The sequence below is a fragment of the Suncus etruscus genome, chromosome 4 (assembly GCF_024139225.1).
Source record: "Suncus etruscus isolate mSunEtr1 chromosome 4, mSunEtr1.pri.cur, whole genome shotgun sequence".
Classification (NCBI taxonomy): domain Eukaryota; kingdom Metazoa; phylum Chordata; class Mammalia; order Eulipotyphla; family Soricidae; genus Suncus; species Suncus etruscus.
In genome coordinates this window covers 23,602,829-23,628,660 of record NC_064851.1, presented here as the reverse complement: position 1 = coordinate 23,628,660, position 25,832 = coordinate 23,602,829, and the positions used below count along the sequence as shown (strand labels likewise).

Sequence of the window (25,832 nt, the reverse complement as noted above, 5' to 3'; positions counted from 1 at the left end):
AGTTCTCTCAAACCATTAACACTAAATAGTGATCTCACTTAACTCATTTCACAGCTTCATCTGCTTGCTTTCTTAATCCATCTCTGGTCATCTTCCAGACATTGAGTTCTATGTCTTTGCTGGCAAAGAGTTCCAATAGAAAAATCTTCTTCCATTTGAGAGCTTTTCTGGCCCACAAAGCAGTTGGTATCTCAAATAGACAAATGGCTTTTCAATCAAAATTCTTCTGGAGAAACATATAGGGATGGTTTGGTGTTGCTGTGCCAGACTGTTCTCTCTCTCTTTAAGTAGAAGTTATATTGCCTTAAGGGGCAATTGCCAGTAACCTGCTCATTTTGTGATGGAATTCCCCAAGAAAGTACCCCACATTTTGGCTTAACAGCATCTGTCTCTAATGTTAACTAGCTCCTCTGTGATCAGCAGATGGAAAAACAAAATAAAGATTCAGCACTCACCAGAACAGCTGTTGTAATTATGTGATGGTATTTCTCCCTTCTACCGCTTTTCAGAAAACAAAAACAAAAACAAAAACTACCCCTTACCTTGTTGGAGCAGAAAAACTAGTAGTTCTCTGCACAGAACAGCTGTGGGTGGTCAAAATGCAATCCTTAGCTCATGTCTTTGTTACAGGGGTGCCCGGGTTATATCTGGCATCTTTCCTCTCCCTTTCTTCCTCATCTTTGTATTTTCTAGTTGGCATTTCTCTCTTCCATGCCTGACACTTCCTGGGCTGTGGGCATGAAGAGGTTACAGCAGCAGGGAGCCTGCCGGGCTGAGTTTGCACTTCCCTCTGCATTCAGACTACCTCCAAGTAACAACCCTTTTGCTTCGCGGAAAAGAGGTGGCAGCTGAGTGGGCTGGGGGAACCTGCGGCAGTAGGTGGGAACAGGGGCCCTTTAACCGAGTCCCATGCTCCTCCCTCCATTACCCCAAGAGGAGGGGGGTTCTGGAAGAAAGGGAAGGTATCCAGAGTGAAGGATGATCCAGGGACATCTCGCTCCAGAGCAGCTCAGTTCCCATACCGCTGCATTTACCCGCCTCTACCGCGACCCCAAACATCTGCATCTGGCCACCCTGGTGCGTGCAGACCGCAGTGCTCAGACACCAGGAGGACTGACAGGGCCTGAGCCAAGGGCCAGCTCCCCGGGGAACCCGGGGTAGCCTCCTTCTTTGCCCTCCTCTCTGAAAGGAGGGACTCAGAGCCCGCCCCACAGCTAGCGATTTTCCTGCAGCTGGCACTGGGACCAGACTGGAGCTTCAGTTTTCTCTTGCTGGCCACGGAGCAGCTCTGTGGATCCTGCTCTTTCCAGGTGCCTCAGAGAGGGGAAAAAAGGGGAGGGGGGGGCTCAGACCCTGTGACCCCTCTTGGATGAACGGAAATAACTCCTATTGGGTACAACTTAGATTTCCCTTTTGCAATTTAACTCCTATCGCTGTGTAAAAAATCTGCCAACTCCTATAAGATTGCATTTTTTTCCCCACTTGATTGGAGAGCTGGAGAATAAACTTCGGGGTGGGGAAATCTAAGAAGACACTAGAGCTCCAGACTAAAGGTAGTGATGCTGTCCTGAACTTGGATATACTCAGGGGCCAGGACCCTGCCATCGGACCAACCCCACAGACCTCAAAGAAGCCATGGAATCTACGCTGGCCACATCCACTTCGGCCACAGGCCCGGTCACCTTCTCTCACGTCTTCGGCCAGCAGTGCCAACTTATGGAAGCAGGTAGGAAGCATGTCTGGCGGGATACAGAAAGGGTGTCTTCTAGGGTCCCTTGTGGTAGAGGTCAGTATATGTCTATGTGTATGTCCTCTGTGCCCCTTAATGTCCTTTATAATGTAAATTCAATGAGCCAAAACATGTTTAAAGTTTATAGGACATGCCACAAAGGTGAATGTGCCACTGGCAATAGTCAGTAAAGAACCTGTCTTCCCCCTTTGATTGGTAATATCATCTTCTCTGTGTTTACCTGGAGGTTGAGGAAGAGTGTGTTGGGGGTTATCCCATGAAAGGGTGACCATGGCCATCTTTTGGGGTGGAGGACAGGTGCTAATTCTACACCTGTTGTCTTTCTACCAGCTTGCCTCTCTCTCTTGCTATGGGTGAGGGGAAAACTGTGGTTCTCTGGTTCCTGTCAGTGTCAATGGGGTCGGTCAGACTTATGACTGTGTTTATCCTGAGCAGCCCCTCCAAGCTCTTGACTCTGTTGTGGGGATTCTTCACTAGTTTCTATTCATGACTTTGTTTCCCCAAATGCTCACATTTTGCATCAGAAGGGAAACTTGTTTGAGCTGCAGCTGACATAGTATCAGCCATCTTACTAGGATATGTGCACCTGGTCTCAAGGAAACTCAGGTGAGGGTGGACTTTGTGGTGGAGCTGACAGATGGGGGCTTGACTCTTGCTTATGCTTATGTTGAAGTAGCACAATAAATTACCATCTGGTTCCCTGCTCTCTCACAATGCATTCTTGTCATTGGAGGAAAGAACTGTGTGTAGCCAATGTTTTTGGGGTGTGTGAAAATATTTATTGTGCAATTTGGTGGGAGCCCCTGGAGGACGTCCCCCCTTCACTACTACTAGTCATGTGGCTTTATACAAGTTACTTCACTTCTCTTTGCTTGGATTTTCTCATAAATGAGCATAAACACATTACTTTCAAGGGCCATTGCAAAGATCAAATAACACATGGAAAGCCTTATAATAGTGCCTGGCACCTAGTCAGCAATGGTTTAGTGTCAAGTTTTTATTGATTTTTTGGGCTTTATTTATTTATTTATTTATTTATTTATTTATTTATTTATTTATTGTGTGTGTGTGTGTGTGTGTGTGTGTGTGTGTGTGTGTGTGTAAGAAAGAGAGAGGTGGAGTGGGGACAAGCAAGATTTCTTCCATGGGTTTCTCTGCTTGCTGCCTTTGGTTCTAGAAAATTGAAGTTTTGATTATAACTCCTCCAGCTGAAATTTGATTTTGATTTATCTAGAAGGCCCTTCCAATGTGACTGGACTCTCCAATTTGCAATGGCTTAGCTGTCTCCTCTTCCATGCAAAAGATAGGACTTGGAGGTTTTCCTGGACCAGGTTTCACACCTCTTTCTGAAGCTATTGTGAAAAAGCAGATTGATTTCTGAAGTGCCTCTATACTATCCCCTGTGGCTTTATTCTCAAAGCTTTTGAGGCACTGAGGATGAAATCAGGCCATGAGATCCTCTGTCTCCTTAAAAAAAAATCTTTTATTTTAAGAGAGCAAAGCAACATGGAATACTAATGACCAACTATCTCAAAGGAGAGCATGGTCCCCAAGGAAATGGGAAGAGGAATCACTAACCTCTAAGTCAAAAGAGCTCATTCAAATAGGGGAAAATAATTGAGACCAAATGCCAACAGTTTCCAGCCCACTTTCTGTAGTCCATGCTTTCACAAATACAATCTTCAATGTCCGTAAAAATGACTCCATGCCTTATAGCTGTGTTAATCATGTTTGTTTCATGTCTGTTCATCATAATGATAGGCAACTATCAACATCACACGTTTCTGAACACTTACTGCTTGCTTTCTCTGCACGTGCCAGGAACACAGAATTTGAAGATCAAGGCACAGTGTATGATGAAAAAGAGAATTATGCAGAAAGTTGACAGTTTTTGGAAGGTGATTAATGATTCAATATTCTGAATAACTCTACCTATGTGTTTTATATAAAATATATATAAATTATATTTAGGCAGAAGAAATGCAAGTCTGCATGTTGGAACAGGGAAACAATGAAAGAAGGCAAACTATGATCCTATGCCCAAGCCTGAACATTAATCTCTCAAGTATGTGGACCCTGGTGCTAATGGTGTTAATATTTTGTGATAGTAAATGTCTCATATGCTAAAAGTTGATTCTTGAGTAATCTAGAATGTTTGGTGAGTAGAGACATAAAAAGGACACATAAAGTTAGGGGATAAGGGTAAATCTCATATGGTAATAATTGATCATGGATGGGAACAATAAAAACTCTGACCCAAATATTATTAATGGAATTGTGATGTTTCATGAAGCAATTCTAATATATGGAAATTTTCCCCTTGTTCCATCACTGTTCTACATGACTGCTCCATGGTACCTTGAATTTCCTCCTCCACTATACCCCACACAATCTAGGAGTTTTTCAAAAAGCATCTACAATGTATCTCAAAGTTCAGGTAGGAATTGAGTTCCTGCCATGCACCCAGATTTATAGCACTTGAGCTTCACAGGATCTCAAATTCCTCTTCTTCATACTGTTCTGCTATTTAACCAGCAGGGTTTAAATGGTATTCTAATTGGTACTTTAAATTCAGTTCTTCCATATCCAAAAACTATACTTAAAAATAAAAGAAAGACATTCCTGTGATTTCTGCCAAGGGTCTAAACCTGTCTTTTGGGGGAGGGAATTTGGGCCATACTCAGCAGATTCTCAGGGGGTGACTCCTGGCTCTGCACTAAGAAATTACTCCTGGCAGGCTCAGGGGACCATAGGAGATGATGGGTATCGAACCTGGGTCAGCCTCATGCAAGGAAAAACATTCTACCCACTGTGCTATCTCTTAGGCCACCCTTAAAACAGTCTTTTATAAGGATTGGGAGGCGAGAGTAGCATTCTGCCTCTTTGAATTTTTTTTTTTTGTTTGTTTTTGGGCCACACTCAGTGATGCTCAGGGGTTACTCCTGGCTATGCACTCATAAATTGCTCCTGGCCCAGGGTACCATATGGGATGCTGGGGGATTGAACTGTGACCCGTCCTAGGCTAGCATGGGCAAGGCAGACACCTTACTGCTTGTGCCACCACTCCAGCCCCTCTTTGATTGTTTTGATGCGGTTACTTAACCTTATTTCTGTTTCCTTCACTCTAATTCTGAATGGTTAGTTATACAGTGTAAGTTCTCTTAATTTCTAAGCCCTAGCAATTTTTTTCCTTCTTATTTGATCCCTAGAGTTAAAAAATGATAGGTAAGAAGTTAGCCTGACCTAACAGGTATGATCAATGGGGCACCATTACTTTTCCTGGCTTCCTTCAGGATAAACACCAGGCAAACTAACACCAGGTTACTTTGATAACCCACAATGCCCTCATAACATGGTACTTTTTTCGATGTTTCAAGCATTTTATTGAGGATACTGAGAACTCTGAGGGATGGGCAGTAAAGAATCAAGTTGAAATACTACTATTGTTCCAGTGCTTCTCGGTTATTTTCTGTCATGCCTCCATAGGAAGAAGAAAACATTTTTTGCACCCCCCATTTGCACGACTAGTAAATAGTATCTTAATTAAAAACTTTAGCCTGCAAAACAAAAATATATAAAATAATTGAGTGATTTTTTTAAATTAGAGGTGATGTCTGGATTTATGGCTACAATGAACATGTTTTGCAATGCATAGCTTTTCCAAGCGGGGTTTGAAACAGGGCACAGAAACCCTCAGTTCCAGAGACATACAGAGACATAAACATGCGGTTTAGCTTGTTTTTGTCTTTGCCGAGGTCAAACGCACCCCCCTTTACGGAACCTCCGCGCCCCCCAGGGGCCCCCACTATTTGAGAAGCACTCTATTGTTCTCAGTAGCTGAATTACTCATCTTGCCCACTTACTTGCTGACCTCAAGAGTGGAGTGCGCCATTTGACAAAGTTTTTGGCCATCTCTGTTGAGAATTTTTGACACACTTTTAATATGACAATTGATTGGTTGGAGTCCCTGAATTGCAGGTTATGGCTCCCCAAGCATTTTCTCTCATTTGTTTATTTGATTTTTGTTTGTTTGGGGCCCATTACTGTTCTCATAGATTATCCCTAACTTTGTGCTCAGGAATCACTTCTGGAAGGCTTGGGGAACTATTGGATCAAATTTAGGTCAGCACATGCAAAACAAGCACCCTATCTGCTGTATTCTCTCTCCAAACTCTGGAACTTTGTCTCTTGAGACAGTTCTGCCAAGATGTCCCTTATGATTCTAATTTCCAATGGTCTCATTTGGTCAGAAAGAATAGTGACAGGGTTGATCTTGTTTTACCAGAATGACTAAATTCAATGTTCTATATGTCCTGTTGATGTTGCATGAATGTAGGTCAGCTCAATCGGGGAGAATGAAAGACAGCAGGAAGACAGAAAGGGACAAGACTTTAGCTCCCTGATATGCTGCTGTTGTGCATGATCCTGGGTTTTTAATGTAGAAGTCACCCAAAAACCCTTGATATGCACCATCAATTTGGCACCAGCCCCCAAATTCTACAATGGAAAATTCAAACATATACATATATATGTATGTACATATATGAGACTTGTCTTTCTCAGAATTTTAGATTGACTAAACTCTGTCATTATCAGTATTTTTAAAATAATATCTTTATTTAAGCATCATGATTACAAGCATTGATTGTAGTTGGTTCCAGTCAAAAACAGAACACCCCCCTTCACCAGTGTAACATTCCTACTACCAATGTCCCCATTTCCTTCCTCCCCCAACCCTGCCTGTATTTGAGACAGGCATTCTACTTCTCTCACTAATTATTGAGGACAATGCCCTTCTTCTAGTTGTTTGTAGCATTCAACTCTGAATTTTCTACAGTAAGGAGCTATTGCCTTGGTCATCTTTTAGTCCTCCAATTCATATGATACTGGCACCATCACAGTGTTCATCAGCAAGATGTCACATGTCTGGTTTAAATGAAACCACTTTTTTTGTGAGGGGCACACAGATAGTGCTCAAGGGCTCTAGTCTCGGAAATATCTCCTGGCAGGCTCAGAGGACCATATGGGAAGCCGGAGATCAAACCCAGGTCTGTCCTGGGTCAGCTGCATGCAAGGCAAATGCCCTAAACTGTGCTATCACTATTAAAATCAACTTATAGATTGTAACCCCACCCCGGATTTACATCTAATTTTACCTGGGAGGGGTCTTGGGGATATTATGAAAGGTTTGGCCTCAGGGGCAAAAGGGGATTTGGATTTTGCCTGAATGGAGGTCAGAGGAGAGATAGCTGAAAGAAAGCTAGACACAGGGTAAGCCGAAGAGACCATGCTTAAATAGGTTTAAGATTATAGGCCACACATGTTGGCCAGGGCAAATAAAGCTGATGTTTCCTAAAGCCTGGTGGATGATTTACTCGCCTCTACCTAAACCTGATGACCCACCGGCAGGAGGGGTTTGGAGCCATGTGTTCCTGAGCTGGAGGACAAAGTCCTCCATCTCCATCCATCACCATCCAAGCTCATCCTAAGGTCTTTTTTTTTTTTTTTTTTTTTTTTTTTTTTTTAACTTTTTTTTTTATTTAAACACCTGATTACATACATGATTGTGTTTGGGTTTCAGTCATAAAAGGTAAACACCACCTATCACCAGTGCAACATTCCCATCACCCAAGTCCCAAATCACCCTCCTCCCCACCCAACCCCGCCTGTACCCTAAACAGGCTCTACATTTCCCCTCATACAATTCTCAATATTAGGACAGTTCAAAATGTAGTTATTTCTCTAACTAAACTCATCACTCTTTGTGGTGAGCTTCCCTGAGGTGAGATGGAACTTCCAGCTCTTTTCTCTTTTGTGTCTGAAATTATTATTACAAGGGTTGTCTTCATTTTTCTTAAAACCCATAGATGAGTGAGACCATTCTGCGTTTTTCTCTCTCTCTCTGACTTATTTACTCACGCATAATAGATTCCATGTACATCCATGTATAGGAAAATTTCATGACTTCATCTCTCCTGACAGCTGCATAATATTTCCATTGTGTATATGTACACAGTTTCTTTAGCCATTCATCTGTTGAAGGGCATCTTGGTTGTTTCCAGAGTCTTGCTATGGTAAATAGAGCTGCAATGAATATAGGTGTAAGGAAGGGGTTTTTGTATTGTATTTTTGTGTTCCTAGGGTATATTCCTAGGAGTGGTATAGCTGGATCGTATGGGAGCTCGATTTCCAGTTTTTTGGAGGAATCTCCATATCGCTTTCCATAAAGCGTTGAACTAGACAGCATTCCCACCAGCAGTGGATAAGAGTTCCTTTCTCTCCACATCCCCGCCAACACTGTTGTATTCTCATTCTTTGTGATGTGTGGCCATTCTCTGGGGTGTGAGGTGGTATCTCATCGTTGTTTTGATTTGCATCTCCCTGATGATTAGTGATGTGGAACATTTTTTCATGTGTCTTTTGGCCATGCGTATTTCTTCTTGTCAAAGTGTCTGTTCATTTCTTCTCCCCATTTTTTGATGGGGTTAGATGTTTTTTTCTTGTAAAGTTCTGTCAGTGCCTTGTATATTTTGGAGATTAGCCCCCTTATCTGATGGGTATTGGGTGAATAGTTTCTCCCACTCAGTGGGGTGGCTCTTGTATCCTGGGCACTATTCCTTTGAGGTGCAGAAGCTTCTCAGCTTAATTATTCCCATCTGTTAATCTCTGCTTTCACTTGCTTGGAGAGTGCAGTTTCCTCCTTGAAGATGCCCTGTAATGTCCTGTAGTGTTTTGCCTATGTGCTGTTCTATATATCTTATGGTTTTGGGGCTGATATCGAGGTCTTTAATCCATTTGGATTTTACCTTTGTACATGATGTTAGCTGGGGGTCTAAGTTTAATTTTTTGCAAGTGGCTATCCAATTGTGCCAACACCACTTGTTGAAGAGGCTTTCCCTGCTCCATTTAGGATTCCTGCTCCTTTATCAAAAATTAGATGGTTGTATCTCTGGGGAACATTTTCTGAGTATTCAAGCCTATTCCACTGATCTGAGACCTATCCTTATTCCAATACCATGCTGTTTTGATAACTGTTGCTTTGTAGTACAGTTTAAAGTTGGGAAAAGTAATTCCTCCCATATTCTTTTTCCCAATGATTGCTTTAGCTATTCGAGGGTGTTTATTGTTCCAAATGAATTTCAAAAGTGTCTGATCCACTTCTTTGAAGAATGTCATGGGTATCTTTAGAGGGATGGCATTAAATCTGTATAATGCCTTGGGGAGTATTGACATTTTGATGATGTTAATCCTGCCAATCCATGAGCAGGGTATGTGTTTCCATTTCCGTGTGTCCTCTCTTATTTCCTGGAGCAGAGTTTTATAGTTTTCTTTGTATAGGTCCTTCACATATTTAGTCAAGTTGATTCCAAGATATTTGAGTTTGTGTGGTACTATTGTGAATGGGGTTGTTTTCTTAATGTCCATTTCTTCTTTATTACTGTTGGTGTATAGAAAGGCCATTGATTTTTGTGTGTTAATTTTGTAGCCTGCCACCTTGCTATATGAGTCTATTGTTTCTAGAAGCTTTTTGATAGAGTCTTTAGGGTTTTCTAAGTAGAGTATCATGTCATCTGCAAACAGTGAGAGCTTGACTTCTTCCTTTCCTATCTGGATACCCTTGATATCCTTTTCTTGCCTAATCGCTATAGCAAGTACTTCCAGTGCTATGTTGAATAGGAGTGGTGAGAGAGGACAGCCTTGTCTTGTGCCAGAATTTAGAGGAAGGGCTTTCAGTTTTTCTCCATTGAGGATAATATTTGCCACTGGCTTGTGGTAGATGGCCTTCACTATATTGAGAAAGGTTCCCTCCATTCCCATCTTGCTGAGAGTTTTGATCAAGAATGGGTGTTGGACCTTATCAAATGCTTTCTCTGCATCTATTGATATGATCATGTGGTTTTTATTTTTCTTGTTATTGATGTTGTGTATTATGTTGATAGATTTACGGATGTTAAACCAGCCTTGCATTCCTGGGATGAAACCTACTTGATCGTAGTGGATGATCTTCTTAACGAGGCATTGAATCCTATTAGCCAGGATTTTGTTGAGGATCTTTGCATCTGCATTCAATCAGTGATATTGGTCTGTAATTTTCTTTTTTGGTAGCGTCTCTGTCTGGTTTAGGTATCAAGGTGATGTTGGCTTCATAAAAGCTATTTGGAAGTGTTTCTGGTTTGTTCAATTTCATGAAAGAGTCTTGCCAAGATTGGCAGTAGTTCCTCTTGGAACAGTTTGATAGAATTCATTAGTGAATCCATCTGGACCTGGGCTTTTGTTTTTCGGCAGACATTGATTACTGTTTTAATTTCATCAATGGTGATGGGGGTGTTTAGATATGCTACATCCTCTTCCTTCAACCGTGGAAGATTATAAGAGTCCAAGAATTTATCCATTTCTTCCAGGTTCTCATTTTTAGTGGCGTAGAGTTTTTCAAAGTAGTTTCTGATTACCCTTTGAATCTCTGTCATATCAGTAGTGATCTCTCCTTTTTCATTCCTGATACGAGTTATCAAGTTTCTCTCTCTCTCTTTCTTTGTTAGGTTTGCCAGTGGTCTATCAATCTTGTTTATTTTTTCAAAGAACCAACTTCTGCTTTCGTTGATCTTTCGGATTGTTTTTTGAGTTTCCACTTCGTTGATTTCTGCTCTCAGCTTTGTTATTTCCTTCTGTCTTCCTGTTCTTGGGTCCTTTTGTTGAGCATTTTCTAGTTCTATTAGCTGTGTCATTAAGCTACTCAGGTAAGCTCCTTCTTCCTTCCTGATGTGTGCTTGCAAAGCTATAAATTTTCCTCTCAGTACTGCTTTTGCTGTGTCCCATAAGTTCTGAGAGTTTGTGTCTTTATTGTCATTTGTTTCCAGGAACCTTTTTATTTCCTCCTTGATTTCATCTCGGACCCACTGGTTATTGAGCATGAGGCTGTTTAACTTCCAGGTGTTAAAGTGTTTCTTCTGAGTCCCTTTGGAGTTCACAAATAATTTCAGAGCCTTGTGGTCAGCGAAGGTAGTCTGCAAAATTTCTATCCTCTTGATCTTATGGAGGTATGTTTTATGTGCCAGCATGTAGTCTATCCTGGAGAATGTCCCATGTACATTGGAGAAGAATGTGTATCCAGGTTTCTGGGGATGGAGTGTCCTATATATATCCACTAGGCCTCTTTCTTCCATTTCTCTCCTCAGGTCTAGTATATTCTTGTTGGGTTTCAGTCTGGTTGACCTGTCCAGTGTTGACAAAGCCGTGTTTAGGTCCCCCACAATTATTGTGTTGTGTTGATATTATTTTTCAGATTTGTCAGCAGTTGTATTAAATATTTTGCTGGCCCCTCATTCGGTGCATATATGTTTAGGAGAGTGAATTCTTCCTGCTCTACGTACCCCTTGATTAATATAAAATGTCCGTCTTTGTCCCTTACAACCTTCCTGAGTATAAAGTTTGCATTATCTGATATTAGTATGGCCACTCCAGCTTTTTTATGGGTGTTGTTTGCTTGGATAACTTTTCTCCAGCCTTTTATTTTGAGTCTATGTTTGTTCTGACTATTCAGGTGCGTTTCTTGTAGGCAGCAGAAGGTTGGATTGAGTTTTTTGATCCATTTAGCCACTCTGTGTCTCTTAACTGGTGCATTTAGTCCATTGACGTTGAGAGAAAGAATTGTCCTGGGATTTAACGCCATCTTTATTTCAAAATTTGGTGTGTCTTTTGGGTAGTCTTGTCTTAGATTAGGTCTTTCAGTTTTTCTCTTAAGACTGGTTTTGTGTCTGTGAAGTTTCTGAGCTGTTTTTTTGTCTGTGAAACCATGTATTCTTCCATCAAACCGGAAAGTGAGTTTTGCTGGGTATAGTATTCTGGGTGAAGCATTCATTTCATTCAGTCTTGTCACAATATCCCACCACTGCTTTCTGGCATTGAGCGTTTCTGGTGACAGGTCTGCTGTAAATCTCAGGGAAGCTTGCTTGAACATGATTTCCCCTTTTGATCTTGCTGTTTTCAGAATTCTGTCTCTATCTGTGGGATTTGTCATTGTGACTAGGATGTGTCTTGGGGTGGTTTTTCTGGGGTCTCTTTTGGTTGGTACTCTTCGGGCATGCAGGATTTGATCACATATATTCTTTAGCTCTGGAAGTTTCTCTTTAATGATGTTCTTGACCATTGATTCTTCCTGGAAATTTTCTTCCTGGGTCTCTGGGACTCCAATGATTCTTAAGTTGTTTCTGTTGATCTTATCATAGACTTCTATTTTCGTCTGTTCCCATTCTTTGACTAATTTTTCCATTGTCTGCTCATTTGCTTTAAGTTTTTTGTCCAATCTCTCCTGCTGTATGGAATTGTTATGTATCTCATCTTCCACAGCACCAAGTCTATTCTCAGCTTCTGATACCCTGTCCCAGAGCTTATCCATTTTGTCATTCACTTCGTTTACTGAGTTTTTCAGGCCTGTTAGTTGACATGTTATTTCAGTTTGGAGTTTTGTCATTTCTGCCTTCATATTTTCTTGGTTCTTATTAGTGTTCTGTTCAACTCGATCCATGGTTTCTTGGAGTCTGTTGAGCACCTTCCATATTGCTAGTCTAAAGTCCTTATCTGAGAGGTTGATTAGTTGTTCAGTCATTATCTGGTCCTCAGAATTGTCATCTTCATTCTCTATGTCTGATGCTGGCCTGCGCTGTTTCCCCATTGTCACATTTGTATTGTGGGTTTTTCTACGTGTTGTAGTGGTATTCATTGTCTATATGATGTAGGCAGCACACTCCTCTGGCTCCTCCCTTTCTGGATGGGCTGACTTGCCTCTAAGGGAGGGGAGTCCTCCGTGGATGAAGCCTCACACTGGGTCAAATCTTAGGCCCGAGCATGTAACAGAGAAGACAGTCCAGAGAGAAATGTTTGCTTCTGTGATATAGCGCCGTTCTTAGTGTGATTTTTCCTTCTTGTTGCAATGGAGTTCTTTCCTTAGAAAGAGTGCACGGCCGCGTAGCGAAGCGGAGCGGCCGTGCTCCTCTGAGCCTCTTTTTGCCCCACTCGCAAGAGTTTCACGCAAGAGGACAGTAGACAGACATAGACAGGTCACACTCACAGTCTTTCACAGCTGAGCCCCACTGGGCCGGTGTACTTTCGCGGATTTTCCCCGCCTGGTGTCACACACAGGGAGCCAGCTTTTGCAAAGGATAGCCGGTTTTTATGCTCTGAAGTCCCTCCCTGAAAATGGCGTCTGGGCGAGCGAGGTTTCTGGAGGCTCTTTTTGCCCCACTCGCAAGAGTTTCACGCAAGAGGACAGTAGACAGACATAGACAGGTCACACTCACAGTCTTTCACAGCTGAGCCCCACTGGGCCGGTGTACTTTCTCGGATTTTCCCCGCCTGGTGTCACACACAGGGAGCCCTCATCCTAAGGTCTTAATGCAACAATCGATGTCTATTATGAGAATCATTTAGTACAAGAAAATGGTGATTGTGAAGTCTGGCAAAGCAAAATTTTCAGTCACATTTATTTTCTTTCTCAAGACAAATTTTTTATAACCTTAAGATTAGTGTGTAGAATCAATGGTGGTTGGAAAAAATCCAACAGGTAGGTCGCAATGTGGTGGCAATCAAATATTCATTTTATCATCCAGTATTCTTTTCCTCCTCCATCTCCCATATAAGCTATTCTGAGGCTTCTGTAATCTTCTTGAACTTAAGCAGTTCCCATTGATGCTGCTTATTTGCAAGAAAAGCAATAGTTAGTTGTTGGGTCTGGCAACATTTGTTCAGACAGTGTGTGCTAGGACTCAAGCTTGTGAGAATCAGGTTCCCCATGGGTCATTAAATGAGAAGCAGCAATTGGTGTCTTACTGTCTTAGATCCCTAGAAACCCACCCATTAGCAAATGGGGTACATGGTTATTAGCATAGACTTCAAGGTTCTGCTGTGTGGTTTCAAATTCTTTTTTTTTTTAATATTTTATTTAAACACCTTGATTACAAACATGATTATGGTTGGGTTTCAGTCATGTAGAAAACACCCCTCATGGTTTCAAATTCTTGTTCTGCCATTCACTGCTCTATTGTCTTAGGTAAGTACTTCAACTTTTCTTTCTTTTTCTTTTATCCTTTTTGGTTTTTTGGTCATACCCAGCAGCGCTCAGAGGTTTCTCCTGGCTCTATGCTCAGAAATCACTCCTGGCAGACTCAGGGGACCATGTGGGATGACAGGATTCGAACCACCAACCTTCTGTATGCAAGGCAAATGCCTTACCTCCATGCTATCTCTCTGGCCCCGTACTTCAACTTTTCTTGTCACAGTTTGCTTTACCTGCAAAATGAAGAGATACTTCCATGATTGGGTTGGGTAAGTTTTAGTTAATATGTGTAAAGTGTTTAAGAATTAAAAAATTGGGGTGCAAGAGAGATAGCACAGTGGTAGGGCATTTGCCTTGCATGCAGCCGACCCAATTGGAACTGAGGAACTCGGTTTGATTTCCAGCATCTCATATGGTCCCCCAGCTTGCCGGGGAGATTTCTGAGTGCAGAGACAGGAGTAATCCCTGAGCACTGCTGGGTGTGACCCAAAAACCAATCAATGAATCAATCAATCAATCAATCAATAATGTTTAAAAAATGAATGAAAAACATTGGGGTACACCGTGGTTTACAAAATGTAAATAGAGTTTCATATATAAAACATCCTAGAACATACCCTTCACTCACCTAGATATTGGCTTCTCTTTTCCAGTGCTCTTTCTCCCCTCTAATGATAAGTAAGCTGCCTAATGAACACAGGTCTCAGTTTTTGTTGCGTTGGGCATTTGTTTTCGCTTTATATATTTCTTTATATCCTGCATATGAAATGAATAAATATATGTATTTTCCTCTTTGTCTGACTAGCCACTCCACATTATATTCCCCAGTTCCATTCAGAACAGCAAAATTTATTGCTTGATTCTTTTTCTTACAACCAGGTAGTATTCCACTGTGTACATATACCATAGTTTCTTTATCCAGTCATTTGATCTTAGACACCCGGCTTTTAGCTATTGTAAAAGAGTAAAGTTTTAATCAGTGCCTGTCACAGAATGCACTATGAATAACCATTTGCCATCTGTCTTTAAATATCATAGTCTGCAGCTTAAACATAAAACATATAATTCTTTCAATTCTGGACATAAAAGTCTGAGTCTAGGGTGCTAGTAGATGTGGTATTTGGAAAGTGTCCTCTTCTCTCTTGAAAATAATTTCTCCTCGTTATGTGCTCAAATGGTGGATAACAAAGTGGTACATTCCACAGGCTCCTTTTTTGTAAGGGCACTGATCTCAGCCAGGGGGTTCCACTTAATGGCTTTATCACCTTCTCAGGACTCTACCTCCTAATACCACCACCTTGGGTATTAGGATTGCAGTACTGAAATCTGAAAAGGACACATTATATTCATAATTATGCCATTATTACTAATTCTTTTGTTTGTTTGTTTGTTTGTTTGTTTTTGGATCACACCTGGCCTCTCTCAGGGGTTACTACTGGCTCTACGCTCAGAAATCGCTGCTGGCAAGTTCAAGAGACCATATGGGATGCTGGGGATTTGAACCACTGACTTTCTGCATGGAAGGCAAATGCCTTACCTCCATGCTATCTCTCTGGCACCCTAATTCTTACTAGCACATATTCTCTAGTTTAGTGAGCAAAGTTCAGTTACATTATGAATTAAAGCATTCTTGCAGTGACATCTTTTTAACTAGTAAAAACATCCCATTTCCTCCCACTTTGGTTAATTTTGCAGTTGAACAAACTTTTTTGCTTTTATGGTGCATTTCTTTCTACACATTAATTTTCAAAAGTATATACAAAAAAGGGAACAACTTATCTAGTTGTCTAGGACAAGACTAGATCATCACATCTCTTTTTAGGTTTAATTATTAAAAGCATTTCCATTTATCATTATCATATCATTATTTCATTTCATTCATTATCAGGAATGTTCTCATTTGCCCCCCAAAAGGGCTAGATGATAAAAGGAAAATTTATATCCTTCTTATACAAAAGAATCTTTTTTGTTGTTTGTTTTTTTTTGGGGGGGGTCATACCCGGCAGTGCTCAGGGGTTACTCCTGGCTTTTTTACGCTCAGAAATTGCCCCCGGCACGCTCAGGAGACCATATGGGATATTGGGCTTCGAACCACCGTCCTTCTGCATATAACGCCTTACTGGTGTGCTATCTCTCCGGAACATCTGATCTTAATGGAAATAATTTAAAGTTAAAGACAATGGAAGGAACAAATAGTTTGAACTTAACAGCTCAGGTGGTATAAGCACCTTTTCTCAGTAGTACCATAGAGTATTACCAATAGTGCCAGCTCTAAACTCCAAGAGAAACCTAAAGTCTTGATTTTCCTATGAAATGTTTTAATTATTAAACGAGTTTTACTAAATAAAATATTTCAAGTTCTGGGGGCCAGAGAGATAGCATGGAGATAGAGCGTTTGCCTCGCATGCAGAAGGATGGTGGTTCGAATCCCGGCATCCCATATGGTCTCCCGAGCCGGCCAGGAGCAATCCCTGAGTGCTGCCGGGTATGACCCAAAACAAACAAACAAACAAACAAACAAACAAAAAAAGTATAAAATATTTCAAGTTCTGGAGGATCTAACTTTTGATATTTGTGTCTTGTGGATCATCAGGATTCAATTCAGCTTCACCTCTTATTTTTATTAACATGATTCTTGTTTTAATCATTTTAATTATTTTCAGCTTCTGTAGTATTCTAACACTTTATTTATAAAATATATTATACAATATCCCAGTATATTGCCTCTTCTTGAATAAAACAAAAAATTTAGATGGATATACAACTCTCATTCTTATTTATGTCCCCAGTACAATTAATTGTGGACTTCCAGCTAACTTACCAAGACTTGAAGCTTTAGAAATTTTTTTGTGAGATTATTTACTGTTGGGATTGTGACAAACACACCATACTTAAACTATTGGTATTTACTACCTGTTTTATTAGTGGGAACCTAAAAAAGACTTGGCAGCAAGTGGGGGAAAAAACCCAAACGAGCAGAAGGACAAAAGCTTGAGATTTCAAGGCATTTCAACTTTGACTTGAGGTTATGTACTGGGGAGAGTGGGGTACTGCCAGGAAATGGAAAACCTAAGGAAGAAGTCAAAGCCACAAGGGCAGATAAGTTCCAGATCTGCTATGTTTCAGAATTTCTTGAAACTTAAAATCTTCTATTTTATCTTCTTTAAGTCTTCATCAGTTACTTGGAAAGAGTATAAGTTGAAGAACTGCTGTGGAGATCAAAGTAAAGGGGAAAAGGAAGTTGTTTCTGTTTCAACTGATCTTGGGGTAAATGGGTGATGTGACATTGTAAGAGGTCAATACTTGGGGAGAATTTTCAAACTTATAAGCTGTTCTGAGTGAGTTAAGTGCTTTTGGTACTTTAAAAGGCCAGAGTCTTGGTTTTTATCTCAAGACCATGCTTTTTTTGTGGTGCTTATCCTTATTTTTTTTTTAGTATTTTTGTTGTTTATTTAAACATCTTGATTACAAATATGATTGTCATTAGGTTTCAGTAATGCAAAGAACACCCCCCTTTTTGTTGGAGTGCTCACTGGATATCTGACACTTCTTTTTGTACTGTTGGGGTGTTTCACCTTCTTTTTCTCCTTCGTCTCTCAAACCGATGATGAGAGCCTCTAGGATTCTGCCCATTTTCGGCGTATTAGACTTTTACCCCAGTTAATTACTTTTCTCTTCTTCAAACAAAACACATAACTTGAACTATCTAGTCCTGCCTCCCAGTTAGAGGGGGAAATAAGGGAGGCACCAAGACCAAGACTAAGTAGTAAGCTAGGTACAGAGGGGACCACATATTCTAGCAGCCCCGGGGGTGAGGGAGGAGGTTATGGGAGGTAGGACGAAAATGGAGGTGTAGGGAGGACACAAATCGGTGATGGGAATCCCCCTGATTTTATGTAAATATGTACCTAAATATTATTGTCAACAATATGTAAGCCACTATGATCAAAATAAAAATTATATTAAAAAAAACGCCAGAGTCTTGGGTTTGATTTCAAAGTGAGAGATGAACTGAAAAGGAGTTTGTGTTGTGTGTCCCTCTAAATCTCTAGAGTTATTGTTGATCAATCAAAAAAACTAGGGACTACTAGGACGAGGTCAGAACTCTCAGTCTTTGTTCAAAAAAGGCATAGAAATCACCCCTCAAGAATTTCAGAGACACAGAAATGTATCATAGAAAATAGAAAAGTCTGGGGTTAAAGGCATGGTGTACTATCTGCTTAGTGCTGAAATGAAGCCCTTGTCTGGTAGGTTGGGTGGAGGCTCTAGTGATGGAGTGGAAGATGAAGAGGCAGGAAACAGAGCTGTGAAGTGCCCTAGGATGCTATCAACCAGTACACAAGATATCTACAATACTAAGGCAAAGATAATATTGTAATGCTTTCCACCTCCTTTCCACCATCAACACATCCACTGCCAATTAAGCAGAGGGAGTGTGAGAGAGAACTCAAAATCCTTCAAAGTTTGAAGAAGAATCAAGTTCTAGAGGCCATGTTAGTAACAGATGAGATGATTAGCTTGTTTGAAACCAATCTATAATGAAACCAAACCACATGGGGGATAAACCTTGATAGTAGAATATGAAAATGTTTATCTCTCTTTGGTCATTGTTATTCAATGTGATGAGCTAGATATTAATTTCTAGGTTCAATTTATTTCTCTCATCATTTTAACAGACATTTTATGTATTCTGGTTTCCATTTGTCTTTAATTTCTTTCTCTGTAGATATCCTCTATAAGTTTAAAATTTGTCTTGAGGATTGGTGGTGTAACTTAGCAATGGAACACTTGCTTAGTCTATGTGAGATTCTCATTTTAATATCTGATACTGAAAATCAGGGTTTTTATTATGGAATATTCTATGTGGGGTTTACATTTCTCAGATGAGAATTGTGTCTCAATTCTGGAAAATCCTCAATCACTTATTTATCTGAGCACTAATACTTTCTCATTTTCTCTGTCCTATGATTTTGTAGCTCTTTGTGTTCTCTCTGTATGACCTCCTGTGTTTCTCCTTCATGGGACATGTGAAGTGGCATTCAGAGTCCACTTAAATAATCCAGAATAATGCTTAATACTGAGGTCTATACTTTCATGATACATGCAGAAAGTTTTTTTGAAGTAATATAACATTTGAGTTTTAGAAATCCAATTTTCAGCCCAACATGGTAGACACATCTTGTTTTTTCAATAAATGAAACCCATTATATTTCCAAATATTTTAGAGTGTTTTATTTTAGTACACTATATTCTATAAATAAGAAATGCACTCAAAAATCTCAAGACTGGAGAAAGAAATGCTTAACCCAATGTAGTAGACTGTTTTTTTTTTTAGAGGAATGGAGATTGAACATTTTAACACTAGTTAATAAAAAGTATAGTTTTTACCTTGGAGTGACAATTCTAAAACTCTTTGGAGCAGGACTAGCTCATACAACAGATCACTGTATCTGAAATGATTGGACTGGTTCAAGTTCTGTTGGCCTGCTTTTCAATTTTCATCATGTCTTGACCTTGTTCCTGACTTTGTCTCTTGGATTTTGATTAATTCTATCTTCTGCCCCAAAACTTGACCCATTTTTTAAATGCAGATAACCAGAAATATATTTCAAGTCTATCTCTCATTGTCTCCTTTGTTGAGGGACTGGACCAGACAGACATCCTAGGATATTTGAACATATCCTAGGAACTGCCTTGAACCAGTTGGGCATTACCAAAGTCAGAAGAAACAGGATCTGACTGGATCAGAGCTGATCCAAACCTTTCTCCTTTGTAGCCATAGGTATTCCAACATCAGGAGAGAGCTAACTTCCTCCCCTCAAGTTCTCAAAATCACTCCTAGGAATGCTTGGGAAAACTAACCAAGAATTTGTATTATGTTTCTTGTGACATTTTGGAAACAGATTACAAAGCCAGTGTGAAGACCACTGTGAAATAAAACACATGCTCTTTAGGTGATATTTGTAATATTGATGGGCTTCCTGGCTCTGTTTACTCAAAGGGAGACATACTTAAAATGAGTGTTCTTTTCCCATTTTCTATCTCTCTTTACACATTTTTTTGTTTTTGTTTGTTTGTTTGGTTGGTTTTTTGGGCCACACTCATTTGATGCTCAAGGGTTACTCCTGGCTAAGGGCTCAGAAATTGCCCCTGGCTTGGGGGGACCATATGGGACACCGAGGGATCGAACCACTGTCCTTCTTTGGCTAGCACTTGCAAGGCAGACACCTTACCTCTAGCGCCACCTCACTGGCCCCATCTTTACACGTTTTTGAGGGGGTCTACACATATGAATGTGATGGGGTTACTCCTGGAACTGTGCTCAGGAATTACTCCTAAAGGTGTTCGAAGATGATATGGAATGCTGGGATCAAACCCAGGTCAGGTGCATGCAAAGCAAATGTCCTACCTGCTATACCACCTCTCAAACTCCATCCCAACTTTTCTTGAATTAGTATTTCTGTCTATGGTGGCTGAAATTTTGATGAAAATGTTTTTTTTTTAATGGCTGGAATTTTTCCCAGGAGATTACCTTCATCATGAAATGAAACCTTTAAAGCAGTTCCTACTTCCACCCTATCTAATCTGGACCTCCTAGGAGATGGATTTTGTGCTTTGTCTCTTTCCTGTTAATGTTAGGGATCAAATGACTGTCTCAAAAGAAAATTTTGGGAAGCCCCATGGGAACTGTGACAGTAGTTTGGCAGGGCAGGTTGTAGGTCCCAATTTTGGTGTTAAATCAGTAGAGATTGGCAGTGAAAATTCCAGTCCAGAGATTGGACCCAGAAAAGGCTTAGGAAAATGCCAAAAGAGGGGTGGGTGTATGTGTGTGTTTTGCATTTGATTGACCTATACTGACATCATCCTCGACTACCCTCATGCCAAAACTTCATCTCTGGGGGGAAGCTTCTAACATGTATTAAAATGTACTAGATTTCTCAAGCTCCTGACAGTGTTTTCCCCATCCAGAAGCTCTTCTACAGACAAACCAAACTCCTGCTGTTTGTGCCACTGTCAAGTTGTTTCCTGGAATGTTAGGTGCATTAGTTTGCTCAACTTCTGTTTGTTCCTAGTAACTACCAGGGAGAAATTTCTGAATGGGGCTGAGGATAATCACTCCCCACTGCAGTGTGCAAGTTCGGATGGAGATGATAGTTCCAGTGCCCAAGCTGGGTGAGATAGTAAGCTTGTGTAGTTTTTAGAGAACAAGAGAATGTGTCCATTTTCAACTAGAGTTAAATCTCTAGGAGAATCACTGTGGTCTAAGACAGGCTTTGTAAACTTATATTCCATTCATAATCCTCCTTTCTGCAATTCCTTTCTGACACAATGCTGGGCATATTATAACTTTCTAAAATAGATGTACAAATCAAATATTTATGGGTAATAAATCATATAGCAATTTATATTAAAACAAATATATACAAGCCATATATTCAGTCACATAACCCCATACATAGGATTCAAAGAATCAAAGAAAGTGATGCTACTTATCAGAAAATTCTTAACATGGTTAGTGGTGTGAAGTAGAATCGAAGAGTAGGCGAAGAGCCTTTGCTCTCAGCAGGCCTCAGAAAGTGAATAATTTAGATGAAGAAGGCTCCAGCCACATTTTAGCAACTCATCAATTTTTTGCTTAAAACAGAATTCCTGGACTTCATTTTATATGAAGACAGTGTTTATTTTTAGGTCCAACAGGGAGCCTGGCCATGGCTATTCAGAAACCTGGTCTGAAGCATAGGCCACATCCACATCTCAAGATCCACAGCTCAAGGTGACTTCCGGCCCAGAAAACCCCCTGCTCTGCTGTAGCATAAAGGACCCACCTGCCACCTTGGTAGATAACAAAAAATGGTCATGAGAAAAAAGGTCATGGAGGGTTTCAAAGTACACATTTTCTTGTACAAAGCATATTGCCGGAGGCCCAAGTTTTGCTTTTGGTCTTGACAGCTCTGGCTAAGAAGGCTACAGCTAAAGTAGCTCCCCTGAGTTTTGCATGTTCATTAAAAATCTAATTTATCAGGTGGTACCACCCTGGTTGTCCTCGATTTAAACAAAAGTTCCTTTGTGATCACTGGCACTTGGGAATAGAACCTTGGAGCCGTATTAAGGCCAGAAGGTAGCAGAGACTTCACAGCTTTGTCTGTTTACTGACAAATGAGCCCAGGCCTGCAAACAAGCGCCCTTTGCTATTATCTAGTCTCTTGGTAGACTGAAGAATTATGAAGACTGAATTTCACTCATAGATTATAAACATTTTCACTAGTGAAACAGGACATTGCTATATCCTTTATGGCAAAAAATGATTGAATTGGCAGAATTTGTGGTTCTGAGACCCACACTGATTCTATAGAACATAAAGATGGAGATGCCAAGAACTTTTGTTATCTGGGGGAAAACACAAAATAAACAGAAGGTTTTGTTTATATGTTTGAATGCTAAAGGTTGAACCAATGGCCTCACATGTGCAAAGAATGTCCTCTACTACCAAGTCACATTTTTAGGCCTAAACACTGTTTCTTAAAATCAAAGAGAGAAAGAACAATTATTCCCAGGTGGTTTTCTTGTTTGAAAAGGGTAGAATTTGTGAATGTCTCTTTTGGGTCTCATGACCTTTAGACAATGAATACTACAGGTTTAGTAAGGTGATATTGATTTCTAAGCAAAATTATCTAAGGATATCATGTTATAGAATTCAAGATGAAGATGTGATTACTAATATGAGATATTCAAATACAGGGAAGCTGAGCAACCTAGAATTCTGCCTAGAGTTGTGTGGTTCATTGTACCACTTCTTCAACCAACACCCAAAAACTCAGAGTGTGTTGCAAGGTAGGTAGGTTACTGTGGAGGCCACCATAGTTATTTTAATTAATGACTCTCTCTCTCTCTCTCTCTCTCTCTCTCTCTCTCTCTCTCTCTCTCTCTCTCGGATGCTTGGTAGTTAACAAACTTGTAAATCTGGAGCTGGAAGCGTGGAGAAGCATATTCTTTGCAGGTATGAGGGCTTAAAACTGTCCCATGCACCTCATACCCTCATCCATTACTACCCTCAGCAAAGCAACAACAACAACAATAACAACAACAACAACAACAACAAAACCCACACTAAAGACTGTAAACTGACAATAGGCAGTGTGCACATTTAGGGCCAGGAGCATCTGGTGGGAGGCAAAGAACTCCCTCTATCCACAGAGCAAGGAGGCAAGCCTTTTCTAACCTAGGAAAATGAAAGGTGCGAGGGAATTTTCCAGAATATGCTCTTTTTCAGGATTTTATACACCTCCTTCCCACCCACCATCCAGGTATTCTTGCACCCTGCCTCATTGTCCACCTGGACCTTCCCTCATTTTTCTTCAGAGAATCAAAAATCAATATAAAGCATTTGGGTCTACTCTGGGTACAGCCTTTCTTGACTTTTCATGATTAAAGCCTGGTTTGAAAATGTGGTGGGACTAATTAAGCATTTATGAGGAGAGGGAAACCCTCCAGACTTGAAAGATTTTATCCTGAGAGAAAACCTTTCAGAATAAGGGGGTTTGATTCTCAGTAGAAGCTCGTGGGAGTAGGGCAGAAATTAAGATGAGAAACTAGAAACATTTTTTCAAATTCTTATTAAATCACCATGAATGACAAAGTTATTAATGATTTAATTTCTAGTGTACATGTTCCATCACCCTTCCCTTAACCAGTGTCCACTTCCTTCCTCCAATGTCCCTAGTTTTTATCCTGCCCCCCAGCCTGCCTCTATTACAGATACTTTTCCTTTTTTCTTTTCCCCTATGAGGCAAGGTGGTTTACAATACTGCTACTGATAGTACCTAACCAAAATTTACCTCCTTTCAGCACCCAGTTTTCATTCAGTGTGACTACTTCCCACAAAAGACATCTTGAGCTGCTATTATGGACCAAGTTTATAAATCTCAAACGATGGACAGCAGGGAACCCTATTCTAAACCAAATGTTGATGGTCAACCCTGTAAATTGAGAAGGCTGCCCAGAAACTGCCCTTCCATAGTCTCCTTCCCAAACTGGACATTTGCATTGGCCACTTAAAATGAGCACAGCTCTTACTGGCTGTGTGGTGGATTTTTCATATGAGAGAAACAGATCTAGGAGAAGGGATTTGAATTTTAATTTCATGAATAACTCTAGTGTTGGGCTTTCTCTGATTTCTTACTTCTTTATTCTAGCTTTTCGTTGTTTTAGGGGATGAGGATAGGTGTATGGGATATGTTCAGCAGTGCTCAGGGCTCACTCCTGACTGTGCTTACAGATCATTCCTAGTAATGCTCCATAAATAATAATAATAATAATAATAATAACAATAACAACAACAATTTAGTATTTGCTCTTCTTTGATTTATTTCACTTATTCAGATTTACAGACCCAGATCCATACAAATTGTAACAAGTTGTATGATTTTATCCTTCATGTATGATCAAATTGCACGATAAAATTCTTAATTTTATTTTTTTATATTTAATACAGCTACATAGTATTCTTAATTTTTGAAATTCAAGCAAGGGACATGGAGTTCAAAATCTCTTACAAAATAGATTTACAACTTCAATGTTCCATATTTACTTGGGAAGGCTTTAACTGCAGACTCAGTCTTGCCCTTTATTCTGAATAGTCATATTATTGTTTGATTTAATCTACATATTAAGAATTTTAAAGAGTTAGAGAATTAGTACAGGGGTTAAATTAATATGCTTGCTTGGAGAGTACAGTTAGTGTAGAGAAGGGTTTACTGTGAAAAGGACATGCATGACACTCCTTCATTAACAATAGTGCAAACCACAATGACAAAAAAAAAAAAAAGAGAGAGAGAGAGTGAAGTAAAAAGCCTGCCCCTGAGGCAGGCAGGAGAGGGTGGAGGGAAGGAAGAGGGCAGCAGGAAGCATTAGAGGGAAACTGGGGAAATTGGTGATGGGAAATACACAGTGGTGAAGCTTGTTGTATGTTGTATGACTGTAACTCAATCATGAACAACTTTATCTGTGAGGAAAATGTAGTATGAACAACCTTATAATCATGGTGATTGACTAATAATAAAAAGGATACCTGCTTTGTGTTCCAATGACCATAATTTGAATCCCTAGCACTGCATATAGTGTTCTGAACACAGAACCAGGAATAAGAACTGAACACTCTCAGATGTATCCCCTCAAAAAAAAAAATTCTGGCCAGAAAGATAGTACAGTGTTATGGTACTTACAATACATGTGATCAACCCTGGTTTAATCCCTTGCATCCCATACCACCCCTTTACCTTCTCACCTCCCCCCACCTCTAGAATGATATTTGAGCAACTCCCACCAGCCAACAGTAAACCTCCACCTTCATTGGTGGCCCAAAGAGCAAACAAAAAGATTTCCAAGGAGCTTCTGCTTTAGGTAGTTTAAGAATCCCTATTTTAAAGCACAGTATTCAAGTCAATTCCAGCCCAGCTTCCCTGGGAGGTTTGTTAGAAATGCAAATTTTTGGTCCCCATCCAGATATTCTAAATCAGTATCAGGGCTTCAACATGCTCTTACAGCAATTCTGATGCATATTGAGGTTTGAGAACCAACTCAACTATTTGGCAACAACCAAAGATATTTAAAAGGGATTAAAGTCCCACTTGTTTATCATCCACCCCAGGAGATGGAGCACTAAATACCAGGATTAGCAGGTAGGGTATAATTGTGATTAAGGACCAATCTAATGCTATTAAAAATTACAAGGCAATTAAAGTAATAAAAACATTATTTGTACTTATAAGTCTTTCTACTGACCTCTGTCCAGTGGATGCTGGTTTTGTTACCCAATCTTTCTGATGATGTTTCTTTAATATATGCCTGACATCATATATTATTACAACCTATTTCAAAATTATGAAAACCTGCATGCATACAATAGAGCCAGACATAGATTAATCTACTACAGCTACTATTGGCTAAAGACCCTCTCTGGTTAGCAGAATTCTATGAGGTCGCCAAGATTCACTGGTAGGCAATATCTGTGCCTACGTGGGATAGCACTCC

At 40.2% G+C, this 25,832-nt stretch overlaps 1 protein-coding gene across 3 annotated transcripts in view; it reads left to right on the top strand.

Annotated features, from left to right (window-relative positions):
* Window positions 1-1,309: 1,309 nt before the first annotated feature.
* The window catches only part of KAZN (kazrin, periplakin interacting protein), a 1,232,668-nt gene continuing 1,208,145 nt past the window's right edge, over window positions 1,310-25,832 (top strand). For 2 of the 3 annotated variants that reach the window (XM_049771975.1, XM_049771976.1), the window contains exon 1: window positions 1,314-1,726. In XM_049771975.1, the coding sequence (XP_049627932.1) occupies window positions 1,636-1,726 (91 nt within the window). In that variant the 5' untranslated portion in view covers window positions 1,314-1,635. Of the gene's footprint in view, window positions 1,727-25,832 lie in introns of all 3 variants that reach the window. The other variant, XM_049771973.1, reaches the window with a different exon arrangement.